The 13,765-nt window shown below is 42.2% G+C and overlaps 1 protein-coding gene across 6 annotated transcripts in view; it reads right to left on the bottom strand.

The window, feature by feature from the left end:
* LOC136835440 (BCAS3 microtubule associated cell migration factor-like) overlaps nucleotides 1–11,782 on the bottom strand; it is a 349,957-nt gene extending 338,175 nt beyond the window's left edge. For 2 of the 6 annotated variants that reach the window (XM_067099005.1, XM_067099023.1), the window contains exon 1: nucleotides 10,403–10,587. Coding sequence is in view for 4 of the 6 variants with exons in the window: in XM_067098986.1 (XP_066955087.1) it covers nucleotides 10,216–10,343 (128 nt within the window). In the remaining 2 variants the exon portion in view is untranslated. Of the gene's footprint in view, nucleotides 1–10,215; nucleotides 10,359–10,402; nucleotides 10,588–11,573 lie in introns of those variants that run through there. The other 4 variants (XM_067098986.1, XM_067098991.1, XM_067099015.1 and 1 more) reach the window with 3 other exon arrangements.
* Nucleotides 11,783–13,765: the final 1,983 nt, after the last annotated feature.

The following is a 13,765-nucleotide window of genomic DNA, read 5'->3' as shown; positions in this document are numbered from 1 at the left end:
CTCTACTTCGTTCAGTGCCTTCTTCGCTGAGGAGGAGAGAACCAATTTTGGTAACCTCGAAGAACCAACTGAGGGGGCTTCCATAAAGAAAGTCGAAGCAGGAGAGAAAGGAGTAGCTGGCGAAAGAAGCTTGGAAAAGTTGCTAGCAGGAACCTCAACAATGCAAAGTACACCGGCAAAGGAGCGTTTTGATCTGGAACGACATCTCTTATGAAGAAACAAGAGAAAGCAATAAGTCTGCTGCTGTGTGAGCTGTATGAGAGCCTTCTGAAGCAAACTTAGAATATAATCCAGTTTGCCCTGAATCGGGTCAACTGAAGGAGGAACAATGTCTGAGACGACACTACAATGAAGCGGTGGAGGAGCGGGCACCAATGGGCGCTCGGGAAGCACTGTAGAGATGGGAACCAGTGAAGAAACCTGACGGCAAATGGGCGCCAGTGGGCGCTCATCTACAAACCGGAGCTTGGGGGCTTTGATGCTAGTTGCTGGCCGCTCGGGCGCTGATTGTAGAGATGGTGTTGGGTGCGCAACTCCTAATGTAGGGGTTTCCTTATTCAATGAAGAATGCCTATGAGCCACAAGGCATTTTGGGGCCAATTTACGACCATCATCTGAAGTAGCAGAAGAGAATTGCTCCGGGTTATCCCAGTGACTGGATGAGGGGCACACTGAATCCTTGCCCTTCTTACAAGGGACAGGCAAAGAAATCTTGAAATCCACTGCAAGCCTTTTCAGCAGGCGTGACTTGTCCGCATAGCGCCGTGAGCGCCTGGGACTAAAATCTTCAGAGCTGGAGGACATACAGTGAGCACTCACTTGAAGGCCTTTCCAACGGCCTTTGGTTGCAGTCTGGGGTTCATCAACAGACTGAACTTGGGGGTGGCTGCTCGGGGGCAGCCCCAACCAACCTTCCTTAGACTACCAGTTTGACTCCTCCCAGGTGCTGGGGAGTATGTCAGGGATCTTGGCCTAAGAGAATCGGTGGGTCGAACAGCCACCTCTGCCACTACCACTGCACTTGCAGTGGAGGCCACTGGATGCTCTGACTCACTCTTATCCATTAACATTTTCACAGATGACCCTAATTTAGCAATCGATTGCACAATTAACTAAAAGCAAGTGTCGATTTTAGACTCCAGACTGACGATGGTGTTGGGATCGGAAACGTGAGAGCCGGGTAAAGGAGAGGATTGCACAGGTGGAGGAGATGGAATGGGATTGGAAGAAATTACAGGTGCAATTGCATCCGACTTAGCGGAAGAATTCTGACTAGCTAAAGCTTTACTAGATTCCCTAGCAATAGCTTTCCTCTTCCTATCTCTAGCTAGTTTTTTAAGATGTGAATCCAAAGTCTTCTACTTCTTGGAATCCCAGTCACTACATTCCTCACAACGTAAATCCACTGAATATGTTTGTCCCCTACGTTGAACACAGTGTGAGAGTCGTAGGATTCTTTAGTCAGTCTAGTATTGCAGCCTTTACTACAGTACCTAATACTAGAACTACTAGTGTCAGGCATCCTGGAAAATTCTAAGGCAAGTCCAAATAACGTGCAAAAAGTCGTAAACCAATGATCAAAACTTTCCTAACACTATCTAAATTGTGCCGAAAGGCTACAAAAATAAATACTTCACCAATTGTAGATAGAACAAACAACCAGCAAAAAATAAATTTCAAAATTCAAGCTGCTGCCAACCACAGTCCTTCAACCACAGCCAGCAGAAACAAATTGAAGCTCTTTGCTATGTTATACCTCTTCTTACCAAAACAAAATAGCATGACCTGCAATTTCAAAATTTTAAGCTGCCGGTTAACAGAAACTAATAGCTATGTAATTACTGGGTAAATTACTTATATTAAAACAAAAATTACTATTTAGAGATCTTAATCCTGTGGACAAAGAAAAAGGAAAGGCCTTGTAGAAGAGAATACAAAAAATAACTCAGGTGGATCATCAGGGACGATAAGGTTGTCAAAACAGAGGAGACCACAAAGTTGATGATAAACACAAACCAAATTTTTTAGCCTCACACAACACAGCCAACTAACCTTAGATGTTTATACACTACTATAAATAGAATAACTAATAATTAGTGAATTACAAGTGCTACATGGATATATCAAACCTGACATTTTAAGTCTGGCAAAGGAAAAATTGACAGCAATATTCAGAAAAAACAGGGTAGCCCAAAGATCACTTGGAGGTGGTGTGGCTCAGTTGGTGATGAAAACTCCTAGGTTTTCTGAATAGTCATGCTTATAAGGAGTTTGTATCATGTGCAGCCATATTTCAGAAAATAAAATGAAGTTTTCATAATAAAACTAATATTGTAATACTTACCTGAACACCTGAATTAGCCCTGGTCACCCACCAGCCCGAACTACATCCCCATAGCTTTTACCCACTAAGTGGGTAATTAACTGTCAGCGTCACCAACGCTTACAGGAAAATCTTGTCAAATGAGTTACCTGAAGTACCGTTGGCAACACTGCTGCAAGTCCCGGCTGAGTGAGGCCAAGATCCCCAATTGCATTGTTCACTAATCAAACTGAAGTGGGAAGGAGGGTGGGAATCATTCAGGTAAGTATTACAATATTAGTTTTATTATAAAAACTTCATATTGCAATACACTCCCTGAACACCTGAATTAGCCCGATTAACAACATTTTGAGGAGGTGGGATCAATCTAATTCAGCCAGACCTTCCAACAGGGAAAGCAGGTAACTCATTATTCACCTACTTTGTGTAAATGAATGTATCCTCACCTGGTTATCCCATCGGCAGGTGAGAATGTTTGTAGAAAGAGTACCCCCGATGTCAGTCTCATGTCTAGGTACTGTCTGAGTCGAGCTACCTCTCATGTGGTATTCAAACCTCCTCATGGATAGAGAGTAGCAAAAATAAAAAAACCAACCTACCATGTGGCTAATCACAGCCTCCCATGATTAGTGGAGAACGACGAAGCTCCCATGTGGCTAATCAAAGCACTCTCATGTATGGAGGGTCTGAGTTGAGCTACCTCTCGTGGTATTCAAACCACCTCATAGATAGAGAGTAGCAAAATAAAAAAAAACCAACCTACCATGTGGCTAATCACAGCCTCCCATGATTAGTGGAGAACGACGAACCTCCCATGTGGCTAATCAAAGCACTCTCATGTATGGAGGGGTACAATGAACCTCCCATGTGGCTAATCAAAGCACTCTCGTGTATGGAGGGGGACGAAGAACCTCCCATGTGGCTATTGTAGCCTCTCATGTATGGAGGTGAGGTGAAGTTGAGTGTGCAGGATCTCCAAGTTCTTCGCTGTCCGTTGCCGACGATGTCGGCGCAGAAGTTGAAGAAACCAAACCTGTTCACTGGATCTTCCTAACTTCACAGTACTAACATCAAACTTAATACTCTCACTATGAACCCAGACTATCAGAATCCAAAATTCCAAAGTTCCTCAGACTACATTCATTACCTAGAGTTCCTCCCACCCTTAACATTACTATGTAATTGTAAGATCGAGTTGGTCGTCACAAAGGGACCAAGCGAGTAACTCTTCTTCTTCGAAGAAAACTGAATGTCTTTGAGGAAGAAAGTCATGAAAACTGACACCGACTTCCAAGTGGCCGCTTCTAGGAACCTCCACACTAAGAGAGTACCCCCTTAGCTAAATGAACGCTACACACGGACTAAGAGAATAACTTTCATGTAAAAAAGGAGAACGATGAGTCTCCCAACTGGCTATTCAGAGCCTACCCATTAGGGAGGGAATGAGGTAGTGTGCCGAGCTGATGACCTTCCACCCTGCAGGTTGCAGCAAAGGCTAATGAGCGAAGAAGTATCCCAGCGCCGACGAAACAACCTAGGCTAGCCTACAAGAGCACCTCTTTGGACTCTAGGGAAACTATTAAAGAGTAGGATACTTAAGACCTACTAAACTTAAGTTCATGTGATTATACTATCACTGTTGCTTAAGATTCTAAAGCCTAGAAGTAATTCCTCAATCCGGTTAACCTAATAACCACCGCACTACATGCATACTACCTTAGCTAAATGAACGCGCCCTAGATAATAGACTTCGCCGTTAAACGTGGACTAAGAGAATAACCTTCCGAGTCTTTGCACTAAGAGAATACCACCTCAGCTAATTGAACGCACCCTAGACAGGAGAATTCACCGCTATACGCGGTGGGGCGAATTGAACGTCTCTTAAGCAAAGGAAGAAAACACAGACGGACTCACAAGTAAACTTCGTCCAGAATAAAAGACTCTGAACCATTCCTCAGGAAGGAAGATGAAGTTGACATACTCCAAATACTGTGCGGTAATGAATGTTAAATATAATGTCACGTCAAATTAAATTGTGCTCAAGGGCATAAAGCTCGCACCACACGAGAATCGTGAAGTGTGCCCGCAACTGTGTTTGTGGAGTGAGCGCTTATGAACCAGGAACCAGGAACCCTTCCTCCGAAAGTAACTAATCGCATCCTGACAGCGGACGGGAAGGATTCCGCGGTGAGACAAGAAGTGTACACAGAAGCGGACGGAGTTTCTCAACCTTTCATAAATAGACTAATATTCGCATCGGACATAAAGACATCCCCACCGATGCCGGAACTGAACACTGCAGATAAAGAACCTTAAACGAACAAAGCAGAGTTTTAGACTTCCGGAAGAAGAGAAATACTTATCATTTCCTGCCTCTAAACCAGCCTAGAAAACTTCCCGAAGTTCGCCCACCTTTTTATCTGCAGCTAAAGCCGAAAGAAAGAAAATACCTAATCAGTTATCTTAACATTAGAACTTCCGACAAATCTCGCAAGGGAGCCTGAATCGGCAAGACCGGACATTAAACTTACGGGAACGTAATAAATCAAAGATGATCTTACTACTAGAAATTTTCGGGAAGATGGAAAAATGTACTGCTAAGTGCTAAGTGGTAGCCAGCAATAGTCGAAAATGGAAGAATCTTGACTTTCCGAAGGAATAAGAGAAACCAGCTATTTCGGTTATGGCAGGCCTAAAGATGGAATGACCTTCCTTACGACACAGACTTCCCCATGTCAAGCTGACCTGGTAAAGCTTACGGGTTGACTTTCTCAAGCTGAAAGAAACACAGTCTAGACATAGCTTTAGAGTATCTGGACTGTCTAGCTGTTCGCTCGGCAGTCGCCCACAACTAGGTTCATCACGCAAGAGTATGGATGACAATGGTGAAAATGCGGTTGTCTAAAAGATCTTTCGCATGAGGAGGAACATCGGAACTTCTGTAAGGAGTATTAGGAATTCCGAAAATTGAGGGCATTAGGGCCAGCTAGGAGCTAGAATCATAGACGTCTTGACGCTCCTGCAATTCCTGATTACCAGATGAATGAGACCGAATGGCGGAAAACATATACCTCTAAGTTCTAATGATCTGTTCCCCCCAAGTTCTCAGATACGACACGGCAGTTACGATGTCGCAAAGCAGACCCACTACTGTGTTGCCCACTAGGACTGAAAAATACCTGAGGGGTTCCTTTACAGCCCTGAGGTTCCCGATCCCCCAGAGGCCCGAAGCCTGGGACCCCCGAGGTTGCTCCCCAACCTTGATATGAGGCATCCGAGTATGGAAGAATGTCGGGAAGAGGGGAGACTAAAGACCTTCTGGATGTGAGATGCGCTTCTTCTGACTATCACAGAAGATCTGACAAGTGAGAATCGTTCCAGATTATACCTGCATTCTTGATGTGGAAGTTCCAGTGATTCCTAAGACATACCTGAAGAGAAAGCATGCGTAGACACAAGACCCTGGAGAGAGAGAGAGAGAGAGAGAGAGAGAGAGAGAGAGAGAGAGAGAGAGAGAGAGAGAGAGAGAGAGAGAGAGAGAGAGATTAATTCTCCCTAAGAGGCTTCTCCAAGTGGGTAATGGCTGTTCCCTGTTGGACAGGAACACCTCTACTTCAACATTTTGTACCCTCGACGATGCATAATCGGCAACACTGGAGACATGAGTTAGAAGCAACAAGTTCGTTATACTGGCCACATCCCTTGAACCCAGAGCAGCCACACTAATCATAGCTTGCTGTGACGCTACTGCTGACGACGGCTACACGAAACTGACCATGGAGGAGATATCCTCCTTCCTAAAAGACTGTTGCAGAGCGCAAAGGCGCCCTCAACAGAACCCTCTCCGAATGTCCGGATAGTGAGGCGGAAGCTTTAAAAGAAGTCCTTCCTCTTCTGCCAAAGAACGTTGTACAGTCAGGCGAAATGTTAACCTGGTATGACAGCCCCACTGACATCGAAGTGATTAGGTGTCAGGCAGTGCCAGACCGGAGGGAGTATATCCATCTTGTTTGAGAAAACCCTATCAACCCGGACACATCTACATAGAGAGGACAAGGCCTCCGGATGGCTGCAAAAGGTGTCCTCCAAGATACAAGCCTCCTTAGATGAAACTGAGATCAAACAATTGACGAAGGAGCCCAAGAGAGAAGAGCCTCAAGAGATACGTTGAGAGGAACCTGACACCCGCAGAAGGGTTATCCACTACCTTGTTAAAACTCCTCCTGAATAGGAAGCAAGGTTGAATCCTGCTTACTCGACTCTATCAAAGCCACTAAACTACATCTGCCTCCCCTAATGCCTGCCCGACATGGCCAAAGCAGACCAGATTCTTTGATGATTGAGAAACTACCGGTTCTGTCGCATATAGTGACTCGAACATCGTTTGATTCGGTAGAGTAGGCTCCTCCGGAACCTTGGATTGAGGATAAGTGAGGATGAAGTCTACCATCCGCTTATACTCGTTCTCATAGCTGAAGGAGAACTAATATCCGGTAAATGATCCTCTTCTTCAAATGTACAATCCTTATCGGCCTGGTCCGACTGAGCCGGAGGATTGTCGGACTGGTCCGACCGAGCCAGAGGATTATCGGACTGGTCCGACCAAGCCGGAGGATTGCCAGACTGGTCCGACCGAGGAGGAGGATTGTCGGACTGGTCTGACTGAGCCGGAGGATTGTCGGACTGGTCCGACTGAGCCGGAGGATTGTCGGACTGGTCTGACTGAGCCGGAGGATTGTCGGACTGGTCCGACTGAGCCGGAGGATTGTCGGACTAGTTTGACCGAGCCGGAGGATGTCGGACTGATCCGACTGAGCCGGAACAGAAAAGAGGCAGGCTGACCCCTAGCAAACGCCGAACTCGAAACCTGGAACTCGCTACACCTGGGTGCGTGAGACAGACACCTGACGTATCAATCACGAACATACTGGAGGCACCAAAGTAGGTTGCGCAAACCCTGCACCGCCCAATGGGGATGACGCAACACCTGGGCGGACCACGCCCACTCCTGAGAGCGAAGAGGCCACAACACCCGAACCACTCAAATCCGGATGTATCAAAACCGCATGAGAATGGGAATCCGGAACTGAAGACCCGGAATCAACCCCGAACCTACATGGATGCCTAAACGGAGGGACAGAGAAACCTGCCAGAAAGTTGAGAAAGAAGAAGCCTAAGGAGGGAAGAAGGAAGAATCCACACTCAGAGTAACCACTATCCTTGAGAATAGAAAGGCTACGGAAACTATCGGTGCTGATACACTGAATGCTGGCGCAGGTGAATCGCTGACTGCCGTAGCATCCGTAAGAATCGCGGAGGATACATTACAGTTAGGAACCCGTAAAGAATGAAATATGGAGTTGCTGATGCCTCCGTAAACACCTGAGAAGCAACTAGACCGGATGCCTGAGAGACTACAGGATTCGCAAAAGGTGATAAAGACGACTGATCCGTAAAAAGTACTCCTTCCCTTAACCCCAAAGAGAGAGAGGGAGCCGCTGAAGCTCTAATATACAGAGTTGAACCAAGAAAGCCTTTGCTCTGCTGAGTTAAAAGCCAAGAAAACAGGATGAGCAACAAAGACCCCGAAGAACCCTCCGAAGAGCGGACCAAAACGAAGATTGAGAAGGGCAATGGAAGAAGGCTTACAAGAAAATGGGGAAAAGCGGGAAAATTCCGTAGAGGCCGAAGAGGCCATAGATTTCAAAGAAAATAGGCTGGTTCTGTTCCTCCCACCCCTGCTATTCTTGATAGACATTATCAAAATCAGAAAATTCTTTAAGACATGATCATGAATATTGGAAAATTCGATCGCCAGAATTACCACCATCGCAAGACGAAAGAAATTTTAACCCCTGGAGGAAAAGGAACCTTCGAAGAAGGAGTATTCAAGGAAAACAAAATTTCAGAACCAGATACATCAGAAACCAAATCTGAAAGACCCTCCAAGGATCTGGAACCTTTGTTGCACAGAGCATGAAGCAGGAAATAAAACTGACAATTGATCTAAATGAGAGACCTAAACCTTAGCGACCCCAACCAAACCTGAACCCAAAGACGACAGCACGTTCAACTACTCTTCCTGAATACTAAATTAGAATTCCTACTCTTCTGAGTGATTCCTAATTCTAAATCCACCTAAGAACTTACGCTTTAAGAGGGAAGGGGGGGAAATCTGCTGCCAACACTGCCTGCTCCGCGCCGGGGGGGCCTGCAGACCCTACCTTCGAGGTTTGCGGTTCTCCATGACCCCCAGCACCCATTAGGGCTGGTTCTGGAACAGGCAGGGGGGCTGAAAAAGAATGATTAGTATCTACAACACTATTACTACTATCCTTATCTCTAGTTTCCGTTGATTTAGTCATAAAGCTAAAAAATCGACTAGACATACTCAGCTAGTAACTTATTCTCTAACTTTTTAAATAATTCTTCCATCTGATCTACCGACCAAGACTCGCCGCCTATCTGATTGATACTACACTGCATCTTCCTACATAAAATACAAACAGAATGTCGATCGTGTTTGAGGGTACTCATCCTACGCTGCAGGACGTGTAAGGCCGATGAGCGTCAGCATCTCCAGCAGTAGAAGGCTCTGTCATCGAAGATGTAAACGAAGTTGAAGTATCGGCGCTAGCAGACGGCGACGTCTTCTTGTTTGACTTATCCAATCAAGTCCAAAGTACCAATCCCAAAGTCAAAATCAGGAGAGAAGTTCCAAATCCCATCAATAAAGTATCCATCCAGGAGAATGCGTTGAATGGGGGTCGGGTTAACGACCAAAAGTTCGCCTGATGTGGGACAAACCCACACAGCATGGCTAACAAAAAGTAATTGGGGATCTCAGCCTCACTTGGCCAGGACTTGCAGCAGTGTTGCCAACGGTACTTCAGGTAACTCATTTGACAAGATTTTCCTGTAAGCGTTGGTAACGCTGACAGTTAATTACCCACTTAGTGGGTAAAAGCTATAGGGATGTAGTTCGGGCTGGTGGGTGACCAGGGATAATTCAGGTGTTCAGGGAGTGTATTGCAATATGACAGGCTCTGATAGGAAAAATTTGTAAAATCCTGACATCAGCAACCACAACAGAAAACTATCTTCTTTAAAATATAATTGATTAAGTGATGATTATGACAAGTCTCTGTTGCTTTTCGGCAGTTATTTCAATTTGAAGGAAATAAAATTGAAGACTAATGATCTATAAAAAACTGACCACATTCTTGATGTAAGGGATTTTTTTATGATGAGAATGTCTTTTGCAACATCATCATTTTAAGCCAGCTTATAATACTGACCAGAAGAGTCTAATGTGATAATGTGGAAAATAACCCTTCAGTAAGAAAGAGCAACCATGCTGTGATTACACTTAATTTTCTGGTGGCTACTGACTTTGAAGAAGCCACTGGCACCCCCACTATAATTTCCATAAAGCAAATTATGTATAAATATGCCAAAGAAGATAATTGTCAGAGACAGACTAGAAAGAGAAGAAATCTATAAAGTACTGGCCTAGTCAGTATTTTGTGTGATCTTTTAGATATGTAACCAAAGATTAGACATAAGCTAACGAGCCAAATAATTAAGAGAAACCATGGAAAAAGATTCAAGTCTTGAAAAACAACCAGAGTTAGGGTAAAGACATAAATGCGTAAGAAACATGGCAATAATAATCGCCATCCAGGCATAATAGGCTTTTATCAAATGGCCACTGGGTTCATCCACTGGCTACCATTATGCCCACAGGAGGTTGGAGCAACATAAAATCGCGTGGTTTGCACCAACAAAAGGGGCGCATTGATCAGAAATGCATTAAACATGATAGGCTATAAGCAATCGGGGCAATATAAGGCTTATGTATCATGCGAAATATTAAAGTAACATAGTATTACCGAGGAGGTACCAAAATTTCTGTTGTTGGAATTCCTCCCAAATAGGATAAGGCTACGTGATGAAGGCACCTTGCGTCACCTACAAAACAAAACAAAGGATCCCTCTGACACTCATCATCAACAATCATTCTACATTTCTTTGTTAGAAATTTTCACGAACTACAGAATGAAAATGATTTCGTTTTACCTTCCAACAACTACATCATGTTTTTACTTCTCTTCTGTCGCAGTTGATCTATGAATACACTCAAATAATGGAATATTTTCCAATTTTCGTGAACTGCGTCGCACTAGCGTCAGCTGATCTTTGTTTTGTTTGTTACTAAAGTTCTTGGTATCGACACCAGAGGGCCTTATGTTCCATTTCATACTGACTTTGACTTCAACTTGAGATTATCTCATTTTCTCCGAAATTTTAGATGTATGTGAACCCTCCTATAGTTAGCATTAAATCCCGTCAGCAGCAAAATTAATTATATTTTTTGTTAATATTACACGTGGCCTGCATCGGTAAAATTCATTGTCGTGATATAAAATGATCTAGTAAACCAGCTGATGGTTACCAAGGAACAATCGTTTATTAATAAAACTCAGTCCATTTTGCAAGAACAAGAAAAGCAAAGTTGTGCAGTTTCATAAATTATCATACCAGTTCCTGCCAAAGATGGAAGAAATATTTGTTGATTTGTTACGATTAAATGAAATGTAGTTCGACAATGCCAAGAAATAAAAGTAAAAGTATATTGCATAATAGCTAACGGGTAGGGTACATCGGCTTGGCATACATTCAACTCACTCAGCGTTCTAAGTAATGTTTTAAGGGAATAAATTTCGTTGTTTTGCTTTTTAGTTTTATATTGTGACGATTCATTTTATGAGGAGGTAATATATATTTGACAACATAAACTATAATGAAGTTTTGTAAACATAGAAATAAAAAAAGAAAAACTTACAGTTAAGGTATGTCTCTATGCAAAAGATGTCTTGAAGCGCAATTATTTTTGGATTATGTGTACTCGAAAATATTCATACGCTGACGTTCAGCCACATTCTGATGGGTGAATAGCTTAGGCCTACAGAGGACGCTGACCCAAACATCCTATGTGTTTAAGCCTGGCAAAAGGCTAACGTGGTAAAAGTTAAGTCATATTTTCTTTTTCTTTTTTTTAACTGAATCTGGAAGTTTTGTGCCCACAAATATTCTTAATTTATTTCGAGCCACGTTGCGTTTGTTGTTTTTGTTTCGGCCTCTCAGAAAAACAGCTGATTTCCTGTCAGCTGTCTTATAGCAACGGCCAGGCTCTGTTATCAAAGCGTTTAATGCAGCATTTCTCTAACAAGCTATCTCAAATAATTACCTCGGATAAATGACATCTGCCATCAATTTCAACATGGTGCTCTAATTAGAGTAAATTTTGATACTTGTTAACCGCGCTAGCTCTCTACATGCTGAGCTGGACGTACGCTGTTGGCTGCTGAAGTGCTTGGATGCTATAGGGTATGTATCTCTCGGTCGCTCTCTCGACAATGACTGGCTGACAGCCTGACACGGTTACCTTCTAATCACATAATCTTGATTCAAGGGAAAAATGGGTTGTAGAGATAGGATGTTTTTATGGCTCTGATCTCCATTTATCGCTAACACGTATTCTAAGATATATTTATTCATGAAAGGCAGCAAATAAGAAAATGTTGAATTTACAATACGAAAAATTACTCGTATATCCTAGAATATTCTACGCCACCATAGCAAACAAACCAAGAAGTTGTCGTCTGAGTCAGAGTTCCCAGGTGAACCCCTGATCCAATCAGCCAGCAGCAAGTACCTGAAGGACTTGTTTCAACAAGTGTCGCGGTCGTTTTATTTTCATCTTGCCTCTTGAATATGCACGTGGATCGGAGGTCTTCAGACCTTAATTTTACCAGTTTTAAATTTTAAAATGTGCATAGTTCTTTACAACCAAATTCTTTTTGTGTCCCTATATGTTTTGCGATGGCGTTAAACAAAGGTAGGTCTACAGTGTGATGACCGCCATTTACCCTGGTTGAATACAGATTTACAATACGCAGCAAACTTGTAAACATAGGCCGCACGAGTAGACACAATGCCACAGAAAGCTCGAGTCGTAGAAATTAAATATTTAGATTTGTACTCCCGGGCCTTCTAACCCGCTCAAGAAAACCTTAGATATGAAGGCAACTTAAAATGTTTTCTGACAAACGACAACAATGGCCTGAAAAGAATGACGTATTGTAACAGACAACTGAACCGGACGGGCTGAACCGTTACATGGCACTTTCCCTTTCACAAATAAGCGTTGTCAACGGCACACGCTTTATACAAGTAATGCCATAGAGCATGTTATATAAAATGACTCATTTTTATATGCAATCAAAATACGTATTCACTTTCTAGCCTGTTAGTGTAATCTTGAGAAGGATTTTTCAAAATTAAACGGATGGCGTATGTTAATAACAATTAAAATGAATTATCGGACTGAATAAAAGAAATGTTGAAATCTTGAACCGTATTTCAACATTCTTCCAGTGCCATCAACCTGCAGAATTACTCCTTAGTGTCTGGAACACTGACTCGGTAATCAATAAGCGCCGATACTCACTCTCTCTTGTTGTGTAGCCCAGGGTTTAAGTATTTAGTTATCATTGAAGAGGCTTGCATTCACTGATTTTTGTTAAGCTGTTGACCAGGAAACCATAATTACGCTGTAACGTCTGTCGTGACGAAGTTATGATTTGGTGAAGCTTGGGCCAACTTACCATTTTGCCGCATTCCAGGACGTTTTATCGTGGGCCAATTCTACTGAATAACAAGGACAGAAAACGTCACCTCACACCTTAACCAAGGTTAGCGTTTAAATATGCATTAAATAACAAGTAAATTCCTTTTAAGTTTTTTAGTGATTTTTTGCCTTTAACGAGAATGCATTACAGCTTTGCAATATTCGTTATTATTTTTATGAAAAATGGAACATTATTATTGTTATTACTCAATGTTACAACATAGAACACTGCTGGCATTTCTATTCTGAAAACAATGCAGTGCATGATTTCTTCAACGTTCACGGTAAAGTTTATATATATATATATATATATATATATATATATATATATATATATATATATATATATATATATATATATATATATTATATATAGTGTATATATATTATATGTACATACATATGTATATAAATACATATATGTATATATATATATATATACATATATATATATATATATATATAGAGAGAGAGAGAGAGAGAGAGAGAAGGATGGTTTTATGGTTTTGTAGGAAAATTATTCTTGAATTATTGCTCTAAAAAATCTCATTATGAAAGGATGCCCAGTTGGAAGAAACGTGTGTGTGTGTGTATATATATATATATATATATATATATATATATATATATATATATATATATATAATAATATATATATAAAGCTAAGGTTAGTGCCTAAAAAGGTAAATGTCTCTCTTACATTCATTATAGTGGTTTGCAGAGGTGTCTGCCCTCTAGCAATTCCTACG

The sequence above is a fragment of the Macrobrachium rosenbergii genome, chromosome 4, assembly GCF_040412425.1.
Source record: "Macrobrachium rosenbergii isolate ZJJX-2024 chromosome 4, ASM4041242v1, whole genome shotgun sequence".
Classification (NCBI taxonomy): domain Eukaryota; kingdom Metazoa; phylum Arthropoda; class Malacostraca; order Decapoda; family Palaemonidae; genus Macrobrachium; species Macrobrachium rosenbergii.
This window is presented reverse-complemented; position numbering and strand designations above follow the sequence as displayed.